The sequence below is a fragment of the Arvicanthis niloticus genome, chromosome 14 (assembly GCF_011762505.2).
Source record: "Arvicanthis niloticus isolate mArvNil1 chromosome 14, mArvNil1.pat.X, whole genome shotgun sequence".
NCBI classification, from domain to species: domain Eukaryota; kingdom Metazoa; phylum Chordata; class Mammalia; order Rodentia; family Muridae; genus Arvicanthis; species Arvicanthis niloticus.
In genome coordinates this window covers 23,068,083-23,087,769 of record NC_047671.1, presented here as the reverse complement: position 1 = coordinate 23,087,769, position 19,687 = coordinate 23,068,083, and the positions used below count along the sequence as shown (strand labels likewise).

At 45.3% G+C, this 19,687-nt stretch overlaps 1 protein-coding gene across 1 annotated transcript; it reads right to left on the bottom strand.

Moving 5' to 3' along the window:
• Positions 1-597: 597 nt before the first annotated feature.
• On the bottom strand, positions 598-13,926 carry Cplx4 (complexin 4). Its single transcript, XM_034517736.2, has 3 exons — positions 13,557-13,926; positions 11,151-11,238; positions 598-1,358 (listed from the first exon to the last, which is right to left on the bottom strand). The coding sequence occupies exons 1-3, from the start codon at positions 13,721-13,723 to the stop codon at positions 1,131-1,133; spliced, it is 483 nt and encodes a 160-aa protein (XP_034373627.1). The 5' UTR covers positions 13,724-13,926; the 3' UTR covers positions 598-1,130.
• Positions 13,927-19,687: the final 5,761 nt, after the last annotated feature.

Here is a 19,687-nt window from a genome sequence, read left to right as displayed (position 1 = left end):
CCTCCACTCACAAGTAGCAATGGCTGTCCTAGTGCTACCCAGCCTTAAACTTCACCACCTTCGAGGTCATTCTGCACCTGCTGATGACTCCCCACCCCCTCACCCTAGTGCAGAGGGCTGGTGACGTCTACTTTCTGCCTGTGCTTCTTGTCTTTGGCCACATCCCTGAGTACCACCGCCACTTAGCTGAATCATGTCTGCAGTAGCTTGGATAGGGAATGTTCCCTTCAAAGGATCACGTGTTGGGGGCTTGTGGCAGCTGGCAGTCTTCACTGGGACAGTGACAAATAGCATTGGGAAATTTGGGGTTGTCAACATGAAGTGTCCATTTAGTGATTTATTTTATTTTTTTTTATTTTAAGGTTCTGAAAACCTTAAGAGGTAGGACCTAGCTTAAGGATGTAGATCACTGCATTTCTTGTTCCTGGAGGTCACTCCGTTCTCTATCCTTCCTGCCATGGTGTTCTGCCCAGTCCCACACAGCCAAGCAACCATGGACTGGATCTTCTGAACCATGACCCCGAGCAAGTCTTTCTTCCATTTATGATGCGTATATCAGATATTTGGTCGCAGAAACACAAAATGGCTTGCACAGTGTCTGAGAGACAATTTTTTTTTTTAAATCATGGATATCAAAGATGCTGGAAGTAAAAAGCAGTGTGGTGTATCTGATGGCTCCGTCACCTGTAGTCTGGGGACCATGTGAGCAGCCTTTTCTCTGGAGGTAACTGGTACCATGCTGATGGTTGGACATCGTGAGACTCTGCTCGCTAAGGAAGAAAGTCAGAGAGGAAATGCCACTTGCTTTTGTTTGGCTCCTCCTGGCTGTCCTAAAGATCTTTAAGCAGATGGCCTCACACCATGATTTATGACTGATATTTCTTAGTTACTCGTGGCTATAACTAAAGGGAAACACATCTGTGCTGTGAGGGCCCAGTTAGTGCCGTGCCTGGGACATCGAGGTTGACCAAATTGCTGTGTACATGCCAGTAGACAGCTTCATCATCATGGCCGCTTCCCTAAATACATGTGCTAAGTTATAATGCATGCTGGTGGTCCCCACCCCCAGGATCCCTGTCTTCCTGCAGGCAGCCTGCCTCTCTCCCTCCACCTGGCCTGCCACCTCTCACTCACATCACAGAACATTTCTGTTCTGCGGACTGTTTGATTTCCGTGAAGGTGGCTTGTGCCTTTTCTTTAATGGTGTCCAAGTCCATGTTCTGGAGGTTCTGCAACTGCCCGAGGATAGAATCCTTCTCCTCTTCCTCATCTTGGTCTTCGTCTACCATCTTTCGGAGATCTTCTGGCAAATCCACATCATCCCCAGCCAATTGGATTTGTGTCTCGTCCATTTCACTCTATGTGAAAAAAAAAAAAAAAAAAAAAAAAAAAAAAAAAAAAAAAAAAGAAAAAAGAAAAAAAAAAAAGAAAAAGAAAAACCACATAGAGATATATAACTCTGAAATTGACCGACTGGTTAAATGGCTGAATAAAATGTAGATACAGCATGAAAGTAAGACTGTCAGGAATGAGTGATGTGAGCCTCGTGCTTGGCTGCTGTACAGTGGCCCTGACCTGGAGATAGTGGCAGACATTGCAGCTCTAGGGTGGGAGGTCCCTCCCATTCTCTCTGCATCTTGGGCTGACCAGAGCCTTCTAGCCCAAACATTTTTCAACTGTGTTCCCAGAAGAAGAAGCATTGACATCATCTGGGAGCCTATTACAAATAGAAATTCTGCCATCTTAGTTTAGATCTACTAGATCAGAAACCTTGGTAACGAAACCCTGAAATGAAGGTTCAGAAGTGATCTCTCTCTCTCTCTCTCTCTCTCTCTCTCTCTCTCTCTCTCTCTCTCTGTCCCTCTCTCTGTCTCTCTGAGATTTTTTTTATATGTTTGTCTGAATGTGTATCTTTGGATCGTGTGCATGCATGCAGTAGCTCAGACTGGAGTTAAAGATGTTTTTGAGTCACCACGTGATGTCCACAAGCACAAGCATGCCTGGTGCCCATGGAGGTCAGAAGAGCACACTGGATGCCCTGGAACTGGAGTTACAGACTCCACCCTGGGAGCTACCATGTGGGTGCTTGGAACTGAATACAAGTGTTCTAGATAACGGCCCGTGCTCGGAACCACAGAGCCATCGCTCCAGCCCCAGAGGCCCTCTCTTGATGTGCACAGAAGCTAAGTTCATCTCAGTTCCTTCCAGAGCAGCTTTATAAATTCTGCAGAGCCTGTCAGCTCCATGCCATGACTTGTGGGTTTGGTAAGACCCCACTCTAGGGGGTGGCGTTTGAGTGGACACTGACCACCTATGACTCCATTATTTTAATTCGCACATTTTAGTGGCGACCCCTGCTTAACACTTGCTCCTTCCTTTCCTTCTGCTGCACTGGGTTCTCCTCGGGGACACAGAACCATGTCTAACCTGACCTTGGCCCCCCAGTGCCTGGAGATGGGTGTGGCAGGTAGCCCGTGTGTGTTATAGGTGAGGGTCCTCATCGACACTCTGTCTGATTGGCAGCATTGCCACAATACATGGATGTGGCAGGATTTGCAAGTGTGCATGCCTCATTTCCTGCCTCCATGCTATAGAGCTCTTAGTGATGACAAAAAAAAAAAAAAAAAAAAAAAAAAAAAAAAAAAAAAAAAAATTCCCCTGGGAAAGGCTCATAGTAGCTGATGTCCCAGACTACAACTCTGAAACCATTTTCTATCTGGTAGCCAATATATAGCAAAATATAACTTTATTTCAGGAGCACAGAAGGGAGTTCAAGAGTATTAGAAAAAGTGATGGTAGACGCGGCCCATATTAGCGCCCACCCCTGCGGTTTCAACTGGCCTTGTATTTGCTACCAAAGCATGAAATCACTAATGCACGCTGACTTGACGTGAGACAGACTAGTATCTGCGGAGTTCCTTAGTGAAGGCAACACCTACGGGAGATGGAAATGCCCCTCACCTGGGGGCCTCGCAGAAACCATGAGAGACTGGTTGTCCCGAGGTCTGGGAGCTCTGTCAGAATAATGCATGCACTATTCATTCCTCATCTCTACATGGGCTTAGAGGAATGAGGTGACTAAAGTCTTGCCTGAGCTGTGATGAACTCCGTCAGGAGAGCCTTGGGGATGTGGGTCAGACTTTTCCCTGAAGCCTCAGTTATTTAGTTTCAAGTAGAGTGACAGAGAGTCTGGCTGTAGAATGGGCTTAGGAGGCAGGGGCTTGATGCTTTGGGGGGGGGGGGAGGTGGTCCTCATATGGGCTCTCTCTATAGACCTCCAACTCAGTCTCTGCAGCCCAGGCCTGCACTTGGCAGGTGACTTAGCCCCTCCTGGTGCTTAACAGATTAATTAGTTCCTACTCAAAGCATTGTGAGAGTAATTAGTTAATCCCCAGGGGCTCCCAGGCAATCTTGCCTTTCCATTTGTTTTTATTTACCCATCCTAATGGGCAGCTCTTCTGGAAGATTATCCTCTGTGTATTTCTGATGGAGGACTTGGGGTAAAAGACTTCATCCAATTCTCTTTGAGTTCCTGTAAAATGGGAACATTGCACCCCCCAATCAAATGCAAATGATGAAAAAAACAGTCTTGGGGGTCCTGGCCCCCGCCCCCTCTATGCTTGGGAGTAAAATCTCTGCATTCATCAGCAGATAGGACCCTGGACAGAATGCCTCTGGACAGAGTGACCACCGTGGGCCTAGACGTCCAGGCATTAGAAGCTGGGGCTTGGGGTGGGGTGGGAGGTAGGTGTGTGCACATGCCAGCCAGCTTGTACTGTGAAACACCAGACCTATTCTCCTCACAAGGGGCAGCATAGTCCAGCTCCAACTCCCTGGACTACCTTAGCACAAAGCATTCCTCTTATCCAAGAAACAGTCTTAATGGCTTCCCTCCCTTACCAACCTTGTCCAGGGAAGATGGAATGTTGGGATCCCCTGGGGAATGTTACCTTAGATGATTCTGCCTTCATGAAGCTGAGAGTGGCTAAGCACACACCTGCTTGCTGTGAGGGAGATCTGGTTTTGTTTGAGGCTTGTTCACTTATTTTGGGTGTGTGATATACCAAACAACTGGATGGGCAGATGTTTCCTGACATATGACATCACCTTCAGTAGTTACTTCTTGCCACGGGTACTTGCCCCAGTCCTGGTTCTGAGGCAGGAGATACTTGGAAAACTCCTCAGGTGTTTCAGGCATGAGGGTGGCTGCCTCTGCTGCTGTCCCTGCTGCTCTTAAGGAGGCCTGGGCACACCCACAATGTAGAAGAACCATGGGTTTGTCCTTTTCCACAAAGGCCCTCAGTTTTTAGTGTCGGTTGGAAGTGGAAAGTTATCTGAGTTTTTAGGAAGCAGCCGTGCGTACATGGCTCTTCCCTCGTCATAGGAACCTCGGAGGCTGGCACAGCTTCTCATTTTCAACTGAGGAAAACAGGGTCCTATTAGGCAGATGCTTGCAAAAGTGTCATTTGCTCTGCATGTGATGGCTTATGCCTATAAGTCCAGCACTTAGAAGGCTGAGACTACAGGATTTCCAAAGTTCAAGGCCAGCCTGAAGTACACAGAAAGTAGTAGACCAGTGACACAGGTGCACCCCTTATTAAGAATGCCACTTTTGTTATTGTTATTCCAGCAGGACAATAGGCTTGTAGGGTCAGGTCAGTTTATGATCCCACTACGCCATACACAGGCTTTGTGATCTTAGGAAGTTGCTTTGCCTCTTTGAGTTGGCATTCTGACAGGGCAGTTGAAAGCTTAAGAGAGAGAGGTGGTGTGGCCTAGGAAACCCTGCCTCTTTGTGTCTCAAGCTTGTCCCTTGGGACATTCAGTCCATTGCTCTTGGGTGGGGGTGGGGGCTGAGGAGGAAAAGAAGCAATGGGAACCAGGACAGGCAGAGGAGGGGAGGAGCGGGGGAGAAGGGAGGCAAGGGGAGGGGACTTCACTTGAAGCAGCTGCCAGAGACAAGCTGGCTCTGTGTCTCAGACCCTGCAGAAGCCCCAAGGACCTCTAATCCTAAAAAGACTGTGGAAGGTGCCTTGAGCCATTCTTTAGAATTATGTAAATATTTTGAATGAAACAAGTTCAAAATTAAATTCTAGTGGCGTTTACGATATGACACATTTAAAGACGGCTGTGTTGAGAGACTTTCATAATGAGCAGTGCCCTTCATGGGGCAGACAAACGCCAGGTGTAACTAAGTCTCGCGGCTCAGTAGGGGACAGCATGCTCTCCAGTGTCTGACCCAGATTGACAATTCTGCTAATAGGATTGGGGCACACTGTGGAACTCTTTTCTCTTATTAATTTGGCTTGACTTACATATACATTTTGAATTGGTTGGGGACAGGGCTCAGTTACTTTTTAAAAAGAATCTTGTGGCTTTATTTAAAACATCTCTCTTTACTGGATTAGAAAATTTTAATTATAACATAAAGTAGTCTTTTTAGTATACAACACTGTAATGTTCAATCCAGTTCTGTTCTTTGCATAAAAATATATTTGAATATGCTTCTTATAACTGGTTCTTTCTGTTGTTTCTGGTGTGTTGTTTTTGGGTATGGGGTATTATTCTCTTTTAGTTTTCCCAATAACAACCATTCAATCAGCAGTAATATTCTCTCTCTCTCTCTCTCTCTCTCTCTCTCTCTCTCTCCCTCTGTCTCATGTGTGCTTGTGTGTGTGTTCACATATATGTATGTATGCATATGTATGTGTTCTGGTCCATGCTAGGCACTGGGACAAAGATGAAGTCAGTCCTGTTAAGGTGGCAGCTATGAATACTTAGGGTCCTAAGATGACATAAGGCAGTGGTTCTCAACCTTCTTAGTGCTGTGACCCTTTAATTCAGTTACTCATGACCCCCAACTATAACATTATTTTTGTTACTACTGTATAACTGCAACTTTATTACTGTTACGAATCGTAATGTAAATATCTGTGTTTTCTGATGGTCTTGGGTGACCCCTGTGAGAGAGTCATTTGATCTCCAAAGGAGTCTTGATCCACAGGTTGAGCACCATTGGTATAAGGGATGGCCACCAAAGTAGGTGAATCCAGAGGAGGTGACCCAATCTAGCCCTTGGCTGGGGAGGGATTCATGGAAAGTTTTAGAAGAAGCAATGGAAATTGGGGTGTGGGGACAGTGTGGGATGCAGGTCTAGAGAGCATGAAGCAGCCTGCAGTGAAGTCAGAATGACAGAGGCCACAAAGCATGACAGGGCATTCAGGACACAAAGCCATGGCAAGGCATGCAGGACACAGTTATGGCTAGGATTTCTTTTAAAAGCCATAGTTAGACTTTGGGGGAAACCCCAAAAGACAGGGAAGGAAGAAGAACAGATCTACCTTTTGGAAACCTCTGACTCCAGTCACAAGGCTCAGAGCTGCTGTCCTGACAGAGATAGAAAGTGCTGTAGCTTGCATGGGGGACAAGCTGAGTGTACCCACAAGGTGAATAAAGGTGACTGGGTGATTGTGGCGACAACAAACAGGAAAGGCAAGTGTGTTTTCCATGTGCCAACCTGGCCATGGGTGACCATGACAGCCATCACAGTGCAGCCTGGGTAGGAATAAGTTTGTGGGGTGTTGAGTAAGGTATTTGAAGGTGAGTTTGCTCTCCCAGTGAGGTGACTAGATAGTGACGTTCAGGCAAAAGATGTAAGCTGTAGCTGAGAGTCACCAACATGTAAAAGGCAGCAGAAAACAGAAGATACAGCCACCCAGCAGGAATGTGTGAAGTTGAGTCAGACTTGAGTCTTCAGGGGGATGACCAAGGGATCATGCTGGAGCATTCTAGAAAGTGGGACTAGATGGGGGAATGTAACCTATGAAGAAAAACAAATAGAGTTGGGGGGTAAACCAGGAGGGGAAGGGTAAACAGAGGAGAAGGAACAGCATGGCTGAAGTGACCACCCATGCTAAACAAAACAAGGGGCTCAGACAGGAAGGAACTATGTGGACAGACAGTTGACATGCTAAAACAGTGGTTCTCAACCTGTGGGTCTTGCCCCCACCAGGTTCGCACATCACACACCTTGCATATCAGATGTTTACGTTACAACTCATAACAGCAGCAAAATTACAGTTATAAAGTAAGCAGTTTTATGGCTGGGGAGGGAGGTCACCACAACACGAGGAACTGTATTAAAGGGTTGCAGCATTAGGAAGGTTCAGAACCACTGTGCTAAAGGAAGATGAAACTCAGAGGCAGGAACCAGGCCAGTGAAGGTATGTTCAGGTGAAATGCATCACTTGCTTGCTTCAGTTGGGATGGAGGCGATTTCTTTTATGGGAATCTACAGAAGGGAATCTGAGGGGGGAGATCAGGGGATATTTACCTGATAGAGGTGATTCCACCTCACATGAGTGTGGACGATACTAGGCATCTTAAACACTCCAGTGGGCTGTAACTGAAAACCAGAGGAACCCAACACAGGCTGGGGGTGTGATGTATATGTACATATCCATCATATATATATATATATATATATATATATATATATATATATATATATATATATACTGTCCCTTGGAGTGCTGTAACATGGTTACTGCATTTATTGGACGACTTCTCTAATGACTGCAATTAACAATAACTATCCAAAAGCCTATGTTCTGCATTGTTAAGAATCACTTTCATTTTTTTTTCCAGCCAGTAATAATAGAGTGAAACTCTCTTGCCTAGGAAACACCAGTCAAGCAAACTACTTTAGAAAGTACAGTTCTAATTCCTAAGTGTGACACAGCTGTCCTCATTAAACCTGACAGCTCCCGGGAAGGCATTTTTCTCAAATCTGCTCCCTGTTTGGTTTTGGCGAAGGGAAAGGGTCTAAATTGACTCCTGTGATTATGTAACCACAGTGGTGGTGACCGAAGGGTATTGTGAATGAAGACCTTAGCGTCCTTGTTAGTGAAACGGTGTGTTGAGCTTGTCCAGTTCCCTATAGACCGCTAACACTCTGCTCTGACTGCCCTCCTTCTGCATATGTCATCAGATAACACAGGGCTGCTTATGCTACAGACACTGCATGGACGGAGTGGTGGTTAGGTGCTCACTAGAGTCCAGGTAAACCTCATTCTCTTCCCAGGGTCATTTTCTTTGTTAGCCTACCTGTTTGGTTCTAATGTCTAGCATTGTGGAGGAGCGGGCATGAGGAGACTGGGGCATGGAAAGATCCTGAATGAAGAATAAGTGTCCCTGATGTCCCAGTAGGCTTTGCAATCTTTCACGAACCTCTCTGTTTAAGTGCTTTTCTTGATTTTTTTGTATGCAGTGTGTACCTATAGTGTATCCTTCCCTAGATGCAAAGAGTAAAAAGTCCTCAGGCACTCGTACCAGGGAGCTGAAGCGTGGTGACCATCCTGGAACCTAGATCTATTCTAGGAAGAGAATTTAGCAATTATAGGGGTGAGGGAATCCATGGTGGGGCATGCTCCTCAGATGACCCTGCACGGGAAGCATGCAGTGACTAGGTTCCTAGGGACCTTGGACATTCTGTATCACAGAGTCAGTGACTGTGGAGCAAGGGGCAGGAAAGAGACACATTTTTCCAGTCCAGGGTCTCTGGCTACTACAAGTCTCCAGCTCGGATTCTGACTGTGATATTCTGAGAACACTCCAAAGATTCCAACGGGAAGGAAGGGCTCTGTGGCACAGTCCAAGGAAAGCTGTAGATTTGCCTCTAATGTGACAAGCCCAGCAAAGCGGCCACAGGTTGGCTGGTGACAATACGGAACACAGCGGTTGGAACACCCCTACTTCATCCCCCCATCTTCTGTTGCAGTTTGATATTCCAGTTCTGTCAGTTCATTCATCTCCAGCTGATGTCATTGCAGAACCATACCATCCTAGTTATGAAGAACACACTCTCTCTTAGTATTCCACAGGAAGATTTAAGATGCACACTTTCACCCTCACCGGCAAAACGACGCATGTTTAAAGGGTAAACTGTCATCCAGGCATGTGTTTTACAGAGTCCTAATGCTGTTACCAGCCCACAGGTCGGGCTCTGGAACCGGGAGAGTCTTTCAGACGACTACCACCAGGGGGCACCTGGCATTGGGGATCACCCGCGCAGGTGGCCTCTGGGGTATGCTCCATGGTCAAATCTGCAGGTGGCACCACCCAGAGCTGCTCTACTTGGGGAGCTTGGAGCCTTGGTCCCAGTGCTGATCTCCAGAGCTGCTTCTGACTCTTGTGGGCTCTTGTGACTATTGCTCCCCAAACCTCATCAGTGAGCGGGGAAGGGGGACATGCAACTCAGAAGGCAGAGGAGGCACCCGAGGGTGCCAGTACCACTCAAAGGCAAACAGGAGGTAGCACCCCTTGAGGTTGGGGAAGTAAGTTGCTTCTGGTGCTCCACAGACTAAGTAGAATATGAGCCATTTGATTTTTTTTTTTTTTTTTTTTTTTTTGCACAGTTTCTATTAAGCGCTCTTTTCACAGCCGTGCTGGATTCCAGTTCCACAGACTTTACAGAAAGCAGGCAATCCAGTCATAGGCAGCAGGGTTTTCAGTGTTTCTCACACCACTGGGAAAATTTTAAAACACCATATAGAATCAATCTTACAAACTGCAACCATAATTGAGAAACACCATAGGGAGGCTCCCAGCCAAAAGGCAACTGGCCAAAGAACTGTGGCTGTACAGTGTTCTTGAGTGAAATTCTCATCTGTATACTTGGTGCGTAGGCAGCCAGGGAAGTCCCTGAAAACCGTCAGAAGCCAAGAAGGCAGAGGACCCTCAGGGGTTGGTGGTAGTGGGACTCAATGCCTTGCCCCTTGTCCCAGTAGGGCAGTGTGGGTTATCCAAACGTTTTAATGTAGTTTTAAGCCAGATAGAATTCAGACTTTGCACTCCGTCGTTTGGGAGCTGAAAGAGCAGACACCAATACCACAGGTACAGGAAGCTGTGTTCAAATCCTTCTGTATTCTGTTCTTGCTCATGATCAGGAAGCCTGAGCTACAATGTGTCTTGTAGTGCCTAGACAGGACACTTCACTTTGATTAGTGCTTGTAGATTCTGGAATTAGCTTTTCCAGGGACCCACTAAAGAAAAGACTTTTGTTGTCCTTTTTAACCCGTGAAAACATGGATGTGGCTCATATCGGAGGTTTGCATTTGGGAGGACTTTTACATTGACTGGACTGGACCTATGGGGTTCTGCAGAGAGAATGCACTTTCAGAATGCAAACTTGAACACCCATTTTAGGGGGTAAAGGCAGGATAGTTAATGGACCTGGGTAGTGAAATGAGGAGGATGGGAAGACAAGAAATGAGTGAGAACAGCCAAGTGCCACTCCCTCTGCCCCTTGGAGACAAGCCCTGAAGTAGCATCTCTGAGCCATGTGCCACAGTGTGTCAATATACCCTCTTTTAACTAGCCAGAGACACATTGGACCGCAGCCAACTCTCAAAAGCTCTGAGATGGAGAAGAAGATGCCAGGTGAGAGCCACCACTACTCTGGCATCTTCCAAAAAGAGAGAGAGAGAGAGACCCATTGTCCCCTTCAACCAGAGGCAGGAATTGAAGGGTGTAAGCCCTGGATCAGGGCAGGAAGGCCCTACTTTGTGCCAGTTTCTTCTGCTATAAGATGGAGGTAAAAGCGGGCCCTGAGTAAACCAATCAATCAATCAATCAATCAATCAATGTGGAATACAATGCCTGACACCTAGAAAGAACGTCAGTTCTTCTAGAATGTCAGTTATGACATTGTACTTACTGTTCAAGGATGTACAAGGTTTTGTAACAAAGTAACCCTGTCGCAAATAAGGACGAACAGCAAGGTAGTCTTCTGACCACATTTGAACCATCATATATGTATGCTCATATTCATACACACAAATGTTCTCACATGAGTCATGCACATACACATATACACATATGCACACACACAGAAACAGACACATGTACACACTCACACACATTCATACACGCACGTGCGCGCGCGCGCACACACACCTCATCAGTATCAGTTTTTGTGAATCAGTTTTATAAACATTAAACTGTTTACATGAACTCCTAGTTCAATGCTTTTTTTTAAACAAGGGCACGTATGTAAATTAGGACATATACTTATTCATCAATGTGATCTCGCTGATAATCAAATATTCTCCATTTTTTTATTATTAAGACCTAATGAGATACTTTCTTACCTTTGGAAGCCTGTATTTGTCCCTGAGGTGGACTCGTAGGCATGCCCTCTCTGCCTTTTTCTGAGTAAATGCAGCATCTCTCTCCATCCTAAAAACAGTAAAGAATAGGAAGCAGGGTCATAGGAGATAGAGGGCCCCACACATTTCAGGGTGCTTGGGGAGCAGGACTCTGGGACACATTTGATTGTCACTGACCAATGACATTTGGGGAAATGTGGACCTTCCCCTCCAAGTCCCTGATACTTGCTTCTCTTTTGCTATCATTATGGCCTCCAGCCCTCTGGACCTCTAAGCCCTCAGGCAGCCTGTCTGGGAATGCCTTTGTGAAGTAAACAGAGAGCATCAGATAAAGGACTGTTCATGGACTGTGTGGTCCTGAATCCTGAGTCTCAGCATCACCCGAAGGGAAGGCTGATTTCTCCTGTGTTCCTCTTTGGCTGCCTCAGAACCTTTTAAATGGGAGGCTACATTTCTGACAAGCCCCTCCCTGAGCTCTTAAAGAAGCAAAAACCAAGCCGCCCCATTCCAGGATGGAGATATTCTTTGCCTGTGGTGTTTGGAGATAGGATGCTTCTGTTCATTGTCACTGCGGCCAGACTCCAGTGACAATGTTTAGACAGTGTCCCTTCGTCAGAAGCACTGTCTACAAATGAGGTGGTGTTTGCTCTCATCATGCCGACCAGACTGGGAGCCTGCTCTGGAGATGACCTACTTCAGTGGTTCTCAGCGTTTGAGTCCGGACCCTTCAGGAGTCACATATCAGATGTCTTACATACTTACATTACAATTCATAGCAAAATTGCAGTTAGGAAGTTGCAACAAAAATAATTTATGGTTGTGGGGGATCACTACCACATGAGGAACTGTACTAAAGGGTCACAGAGTTTGGAAGGTTGAGAACCATTGACCTAATTGAATCCATGGTGAGGCCAACTTGAAATGGACTCCCTGGTTTGTGCAGAAGTGTAAGGCTTTGGGGAATGTGTGCAAAGCTCGCAAGAATTGCCTCCTTCCCTGGTAGAGCAAGATGGGTGCTGAATTTATCCAAAGGCAGTGTCAAATGGTTGTATATGGATGGACCATTTGGATAAATGAAGTTTCTTTGGGAAGCTAGGTTGGAGACTGAGAAAGACTGAAACTTGAAGCCTGGTTTGTATGGCAAGTGAACTTGAAGGTCATTGGCTGGCACGTGGTCCAGGTCATAGAGGGCTCTCTGTGAGTGAGAGCTAGCTGCTAAGGAAGACAGGAAAGCAGCCCTGTGGGGATAGGACAATGCCTAGAGTTCAAAAGCGTGCTCATGGCCACTCAGTAGTCATGTGGGTCTCCTGTACACCCAAGGGAGGCCTGGTAAGCTTTTTGCTATGGACTCTATGGGGCATTGCATGAACATAAATTCTGTTTTCATTTTTTTAGGTGACACTTGGCTCCTGTTTTGGTTTGTTTGTTTGTTTCCTTCAAGCTGGGAAGCAATCCTAACCATTACAAGAAAAGCTGACTTTGAAGAGGGTATACACATGAAGCAAGCAATCAAATTAAATGGCTGATCACCAGGTGCCTTGGGCTCAAGTGTTCTTGACTCGGTTCTACCCTCCAGAACATTCTGGAATAGGCCCGAGATAACACCGCATTCAACCTTTGAATTTTTTAGAGGAAGAAATAGAAAAGGCGGTTTACCCAATGCCTTGTGTTATGGGTAGGGAACAAATTCTTTCTGCTCAATATTTTATTAAGAAAGCTTTCAAACATACAGAAAAGTCAAACTTTAGACTGAAAGCCACATTTCAGTGACCTAGCTTCTCCAGTTTATGTCTCATGTTTTAACACATACCTATCCTCTGTCTGTCCATTTATTCATCTTACTTTTTGATATATTTAAAGCTGTAAAACTCACCACAGCTCCCCAGAACACTTCAGCATACATATTATTAGCTGGGGTTACACATTTATCTATACTTCCTCTGATTTTCTTTTGAAATTAAAAAAAAAAAAAAACAACTGCCTGCAATTCAATTCCCAAGTCTTAAAGTGTGCTATTTGGTGATGCCCCTCCCCCCAATACCCACATCTATGTCCCTCAAGCCCTTTAATCAGAAAGACTGAAAACACGACCTCACCGGGTTTTTTCTTGACCAATTACATCAAGGCCAATTATCAGTGTATTAGTTGTTGTTAAGTTGTGCTAAGCATGGTGGACAGAGTCACACAGTGTTGTTCACCTCCATCTGTATCAGTAGCATCCAGAGGCAGGGATGCTGCAGGGTTCTGCTTCAGCAGGACCAACTTTCAGGTAGTAGAGTCAAAGGAAGGGCATCCTCAGAAGCCAAGAGCCATCAGCCCGGGCTCTGAAGGCATGCACTGGGGATGCACCCCCTTTGCTCTGCAGGGCAGTGAAGGCTGGGTACTCACTTCTCTTCAATCATCTGCTTCTGATATTCTTCGTATTCCTCTCTAGTCATCCCTTTAGCTGCCGCGGGGTCTGAGGTGCCTCCTTCTTCTTTCGTTTCTTCAGACGCACCTCCAAATCCTAAATTCTTTACCTGGTTACTTATCATACTTTTCACAAAGAAAGCCATTGTCTTGGCCTTGGAGAACTGAAACCAGGTCAAAGATCGACAAAAACAACTCCAACCAAACCGAAGCAAAACCTCCAAATATTTTCAACCACAGCCGCACATTTGGGAGCAAAGGATTTGTGCACAGCCTCCTCTGTCCAAGGACACAGCGGTAGGGGAGAGTGCTTCTGCTAGTCGTAAGCTGGATTAGAGGGCAAACTCTTAGTACAGAGGCAGATGGTTCTGATTACTAAAACCCACAGTCAGATGCAACCCTCTGCCTTATGATTAATACACTCAGCTAATTTCACAGGGCAGAAGCCCCACCCATGTCTGCCCTGTTCTCCTTAGCCTTCTAAATTTTATTTTGCTTTTGGCCAGAGCCGGAGATTGAGAGTCGGGCTTTGTGCATGTCAGGCCAGCATACTACCTCTGAGCATAAGGCATTTCCTAAAGTTCAAATTATATACCCAACAGGGCCTCATCAACAGTCCTGTTTCAGTGACATTAATTGGAGCCAACTGATTATATGACTGCTGCGAAATTGCCACCTCCTTGCCCCAGACTACAAACATACTATTGGAAATAGTCCAGTGAGACTCAACCTCCTGAATGCTTTATGAAGCAAAAGTAATGCTTTTGATCCATGTTTTATCTCACCGGACTCTAAGACTTCAGCAAACATTGCAAAAACGGAACATCAGTTCAGTTTTGTCCCACTACATGGGGAATAGTGTTTCACACAGAAACACATCCAAAAGGGGAGCCATGGTCTTGAGTTTACACAGCAAGATTTGCTTAGCTTCTACTACATGAAAGTGCCACTCATCTTCCTGAGAAGGATCTGTTTGACCCTGAGATAGGAATCAATGGGAGGGAAGTCCTCAGTATGTACTCGTGCACTTTTTTCTTTATACACAGTGCACGTCCTAGGTGACCTGCACAGACACAGCTACTGCTCTGACAGTGTTTTGTAACAGGACATCCTCTCTGGCTTTTATCCGGTCAAGAACTGAGAGTAGCTAAGACTTTAATCCAGTGGTTCTCAACCTGTGGGTTGCAACCCTTTTAGGGAGAGCAGGGTCAAATGACATTTTCACAGGGATCGAATATCAGATGTCCTGCATATCAGCTATTTACTTTATAATTCATAACAGTAGTAAAATTACAGGAATGAAGTAGCAATGAAAATAGTTTTATGATTGGGGATGGGGGTCACCACAACATGAGGACCTGTATTAAAGGGTTGTAGCACTAGGAAGGTTTAATCTATGATTGAACATTTCTAATTAAAGAGCTGGGGAGAAGACTGGAGTTATTTGTAATTCATGATCATTATTTTCTCAGCAGGAACAAGTCTTTCTAGGTGTCTTAGTTAGGGTTTACTGTTGTGAACAGACACCATGACCAAGACAACTCTTATAGGGACAACATTTAATTAGAGCTGGCTTACAGGTTCAGAAGTCTAGTCCATTATCATCAGGGTGGCAGCATGGCAGAGTCCAGGCAGGCATGGTGCAGGAGGAGCTGAGAGTTCTACATCTTTATCTGAAGGCTGCTAGCAGAATACTGACTTCCAGGCAGCTAGGTTGAGGGTCCTAAAGCCCACACCCACAGTGACATACCTACTCCAACAAGGCCACACCTACTTCAACAGGGCCACACCTCCTAATAGTGTCATTCCTTGGCCAAGCACATTCAAACCATCACATTGCATTCCCTGGCCCTCATTAAGCTTGTTTAAACATATGAGTCTATGGGGGCCAAACTTAGTCATAGCATAATAAAAAATACATTTAGTCCAACTATCAAAGCCTCCATAGTCTATAGCAATCTCGACAATGTTAAAAGTACAAAGTTCAAAGTCTCTTCTAAGGTTCATCCAATCACTTAAGTGTAATCCCCAAAGCAAGACAGGAAACCAACTGGGCAAACTCCAAGCTGTGCACCTCCATGTATAATGTCAAATCAGTTTTCAGATCTCCAACTCCTTTTTCATCTTTGTTGACTGCAACAAACTTCTTTCTCCTCGGCTGGTTCTACTCCCTGTTAGAAGCTTTCCTCAGCAGATAGACCATGGCTCTGGCATCTCCAACATCTTGTGGTCTAAAAGGCAACTTCAATGTTACAGCTTCTTGTTTCAATGTCTGGGATCCAAGCACGATCTTCTGGGCTCCTCCTAAGGGCTGGTGTCACTTCTCCAGCTCTGCCCTCTGTAGCACTCTAAGCTCAGGTTGGTCCACTCCACTGCTGCTGCTGTTCTTGGTGATGATCCCATGTACTGGCATTTCCAATACACGGGGATCTTCCGCTGCAACTAGGCTTCACCAATAGCTTCTCATAGGCTCTCTTCATGGTACCAAGCCTCAAATCCTCTGCATGATCCTTTCAGTCCTGGGACATCAATTGCAACTGAGGTTGCACCTTTACCAATGGCCTTCCGTGGCCTCTCATAGTGCCAAGCCTTAGCTGTTCTTTATGACACCTTCATGCCTTCAAATGCAGTGACTGGGTGACACTTATACATTGCCAAATCCAGCTGTAGCAGGAGGTACAACCTTGGCTGTCTCTAGAACACAGCTTCTTTGTGCCCTCAAAAACGCTTCCCAAGAAGATTTCACCTCAGTAATGCTGGTCTCTTCTTAATCACTGCTAATTTCTTAGCTCCAGCTAGCCAGCATCAATTGTTCCAGTAGTTCCTTCTATTTTTCACTCTAAAGCCAGAGCTACATGGCCAAAACTGCTGAGTTCTGCTGCTTGCAGGAGCTGGAACATGGCCCCCTGGTTCTGTTACATTATCACTAGCTTTCTGTTTTCCAACTCGTTCACTGCCTAAGCTTGGCTGTCCTGGAACTTGCTCTGTAGACTGACTTTGAACTCAGAGATCTGGATGCCTGTCTCCTAAGCACTAAGATTAAAGTTGTGGTCCACCAAGCCTGAGTTTAAGTTTTTCTTCACCTAGAATTTACTCTGTTCTAGGCTAGCCTTGAACTCAGAGAGCTGCTTGTCTGCCTCCTGGGATTTAAGTCATGTACTACCAAACCTGGACCTGAACCTAGCTGGCTGGCTTCTTGCCCCAAGGTCACTACTCCTTAATCCAATTTAATGTCTTTGAACACAGTATTCAGCTCCACTTCATTTCCTGGTGCCTCTTTAATACTCAAACCATATATTTTTTATATTTTTTCTTGCTCACTTGCTATGCCTATTTCAAATGCTCTTCATGAAACTAAACCAGAGAACAACGTCTATGATGGGCATTTCTGAGACTTCCTTTGTCAATGCAATTAATCTGCATCTCTTTTCCTTAGCCTCAGGCAGACTCTTCTGACAAGGGCAAAAAGTGGCCACATTCTTCACCCAAATACCACAAAACAATCTCTATGCCACATATTGAAATTCCCCGCTGAAGTGACTTGGGCCAGGTCCTCACAGTTCAGATCACTCTCGTTACAAAGTCTTTCATATTCCTACTAGGATAGCCCCATTAAGCCCCATTTAAAGCATTCCACTGCTTTCCAAATACAAAGTCCCCAAATCCACATTCTTCCAAGCAAAAACATGGTCAGACCTATCACAGCAATATCCCAGTCCCTGGTACCAACTTCTGTCTTAGAGTTTTACTGCTATGAACAGACTCCATGACCAAGGCAACTCTTATAGGGACAACATTTAATTGGGGCTGGCTTACAGGTTCAGAAGTCTAGTCCATTATCATCAGGGTGGGAGCATGGTAGAGTCCAGACAGGCATGATGCAGGAGGAGCTGAGAGTTCTACATCTTCATCTGAAGGCTGCTAGCAGAATACTGACTTCCAGGGAGCTAGGTTGAGGGTCCTAAAGCCCACACCCACAGTGACACACCTACTGTAACAGGGCCATACCCCCAAATAGTGCCACTCCCTGGGTCAAGTATATACAAACTGTCACACTGGGCAAAAGCCACCATCCCTAAGAATGAATGGAATTAGAAAACCTGGGTTTGGTGGTTTTTGCGTAATATGTTCACTGTACCTATTTTAAAGTCTATTTTCCCTATTACTAATCAATCTGTTTTTAAAATGCTGCTCAGATAGCTTTGACATGAAAGACTAAAAATAGATACTGTAGAAACTTTACCCCACAATTGGAGTGTTCTCCAACTGAAAACAAACATTAGCACCCAACCCCACTTTTGTTTTTCAATAGGTGGCTTGAATCTTAATATATTTGAACATCATCGCTAAATTCCTGCTTATGGTGAGCTAGACCTCATTTCCTCAAGGGGGTCTCACAGAGCTTTTTAGACTGTAAATTCTAAGTCTTAACTTTTTGATCCTGTGTTCCCTTTCCTCCCTATAGTTTAGTGCATAAAAATTCTCTCTTAGAAAATACCGCACATCCAAAACACCTTTGTCTTCCACAGCAAAGGACAGCCTGCTGACGTTCTGTCCTCTGTAAAAAGTGTGATCGGAAAGTAAACCCCTGAAAGCTACGTAAACAGCCAGCCTGGATCTGATGGGCCTGAATCTCAGAGTAAGTACTATCCCTTAGCAAAATAATGAAACAGCAAATAATAAAGCTTAAAAACCCATTTTGTTATAGTTAGTTAAATTACTTAGATTTATTTTAAAATAGCTAATGCAGTTAATAAAGAAGGCAACAATTCTAAATTAGCCTGTTAAACATTTTTCTCTTGTCTGTGGGTGCGGTGTGAGCACTCACGCAAGTGTGCATGTGTTCACTCTCATCCTTGTAAAACCTCTTAGGTGTAGTCAGACCAGCGTGAAAATGGAATGTCCCTTGCCAGGCTTTGCTTTGGGAAATGAACTTCTGACTCACTCCCCAGCCAACCCTCCCAACAACAAGTGGAACCATGTCTCAACTCGCTTCTTGCTTCTGACTGAATGGCAGCATCCTTTCTATTTGACAGCTAGTAGCTATGTTCTGCCACTTGCAGAATCTGTGTAGTGAATTTCCCCAAGAGGGGAAAATAAATCCCACAGGACTCATGAGTTCAGATGGATAAGTACTGCCATTCCTGTGCCTTTTTCTGTGCTTGAGTTAAGTCCGCACACCTCACTGTGGCCTGTGAGGCCTTCCATGACTTGGGCTGTGCCAGTTTGCCAACTTCCTCTACCATTCTCCTTTATTGCCAAGGCCTCCTCCCATCACATTGATATCTTTATCATTCCTTTATTCAAGCTTGCCTCCACTGTATGGTATGCATGTGTATGGGGGGTGGTGCTGGGATATCTTCTTGCCTCCTGCTTTCTTGAAAGAAAAGATTCAGTAGAGAAACAGCATAAACTGAAGTTTCTTAGGCACAGAGACATAAATCAAGTACTCTAAACAGAGGAGAGGCTGGAGAGTCGGCTCAGCAGATAAGAGCAGTCAATCGACAGGCATGAGGACCTGAGTTCAAATGCCTAGAACCCACATAAAAAGGTAGGTGTGGTCAGTGTAGCTGTAACCTCAGCACTTCGAGAGGGCAGAGACAGGGGCGTTGCTAGGACTTGGTGGTCACTATCCTAGCTCCAGATCCAATGAGCGACTGTTTCAAAGAAATAAGTTGAAGTGTGTTAGTGCAAGTTACTTGATATCCTCTACATATGGGTACATGCATCTGCATATCTCCTCCCCCACACACCAATTAATTAAATTGCAGAGATTAGAATAGACAATCCCTACGAATATAGCGGCAACCCAGTGGATTTTGGGTTATGGGTCTTGAGATTTCATATTTGAGGTAAGATGATTCCCTCCAAAATCAGGGTAGGTAAATTTCCCACAAAGTTGGGGCAGGAGGATTGAAAAACAAGAACAACAAAACAAAACAGTGCAAATGATATAATAAACCTAAGATCTCTTGGAGAGGCCGCCCTGCGCACTGGTGGGAAAATGTGCGACTACTTTAGTTTTGGATATAATAGGCACAAATCTACCTGCGGCCTCAAGGATGGTTTACCTGGAAAGGGGATGTCTGGCCAGGGCACACAGATCTCAG

Bases quoted from the DNA above. Each gene is read 5' to 3' on its own strand.
- Cplx4 (XM_034517736.2), bottom strand. From the start codon at position 13,723: ATGGCTTTCTTTGTGAAAAGTATGATAAGTAACCAGGTAAAGAATTTA. The intron at 11,239-13,556 runs GTGAGTACCCAG...TACTGTTTTTAG, and splicing joins AAGCAGATGATTGAAGAGAA to GATGGAGAGAGATGCTGCAT. The intron at 1,359-11,150 runs GTAAGAAAGTAT...TTTTTCACATAG, and splicing joins ACAAATACAGGCTTCCAAAG to AGTGAAATGGACGAGACACA.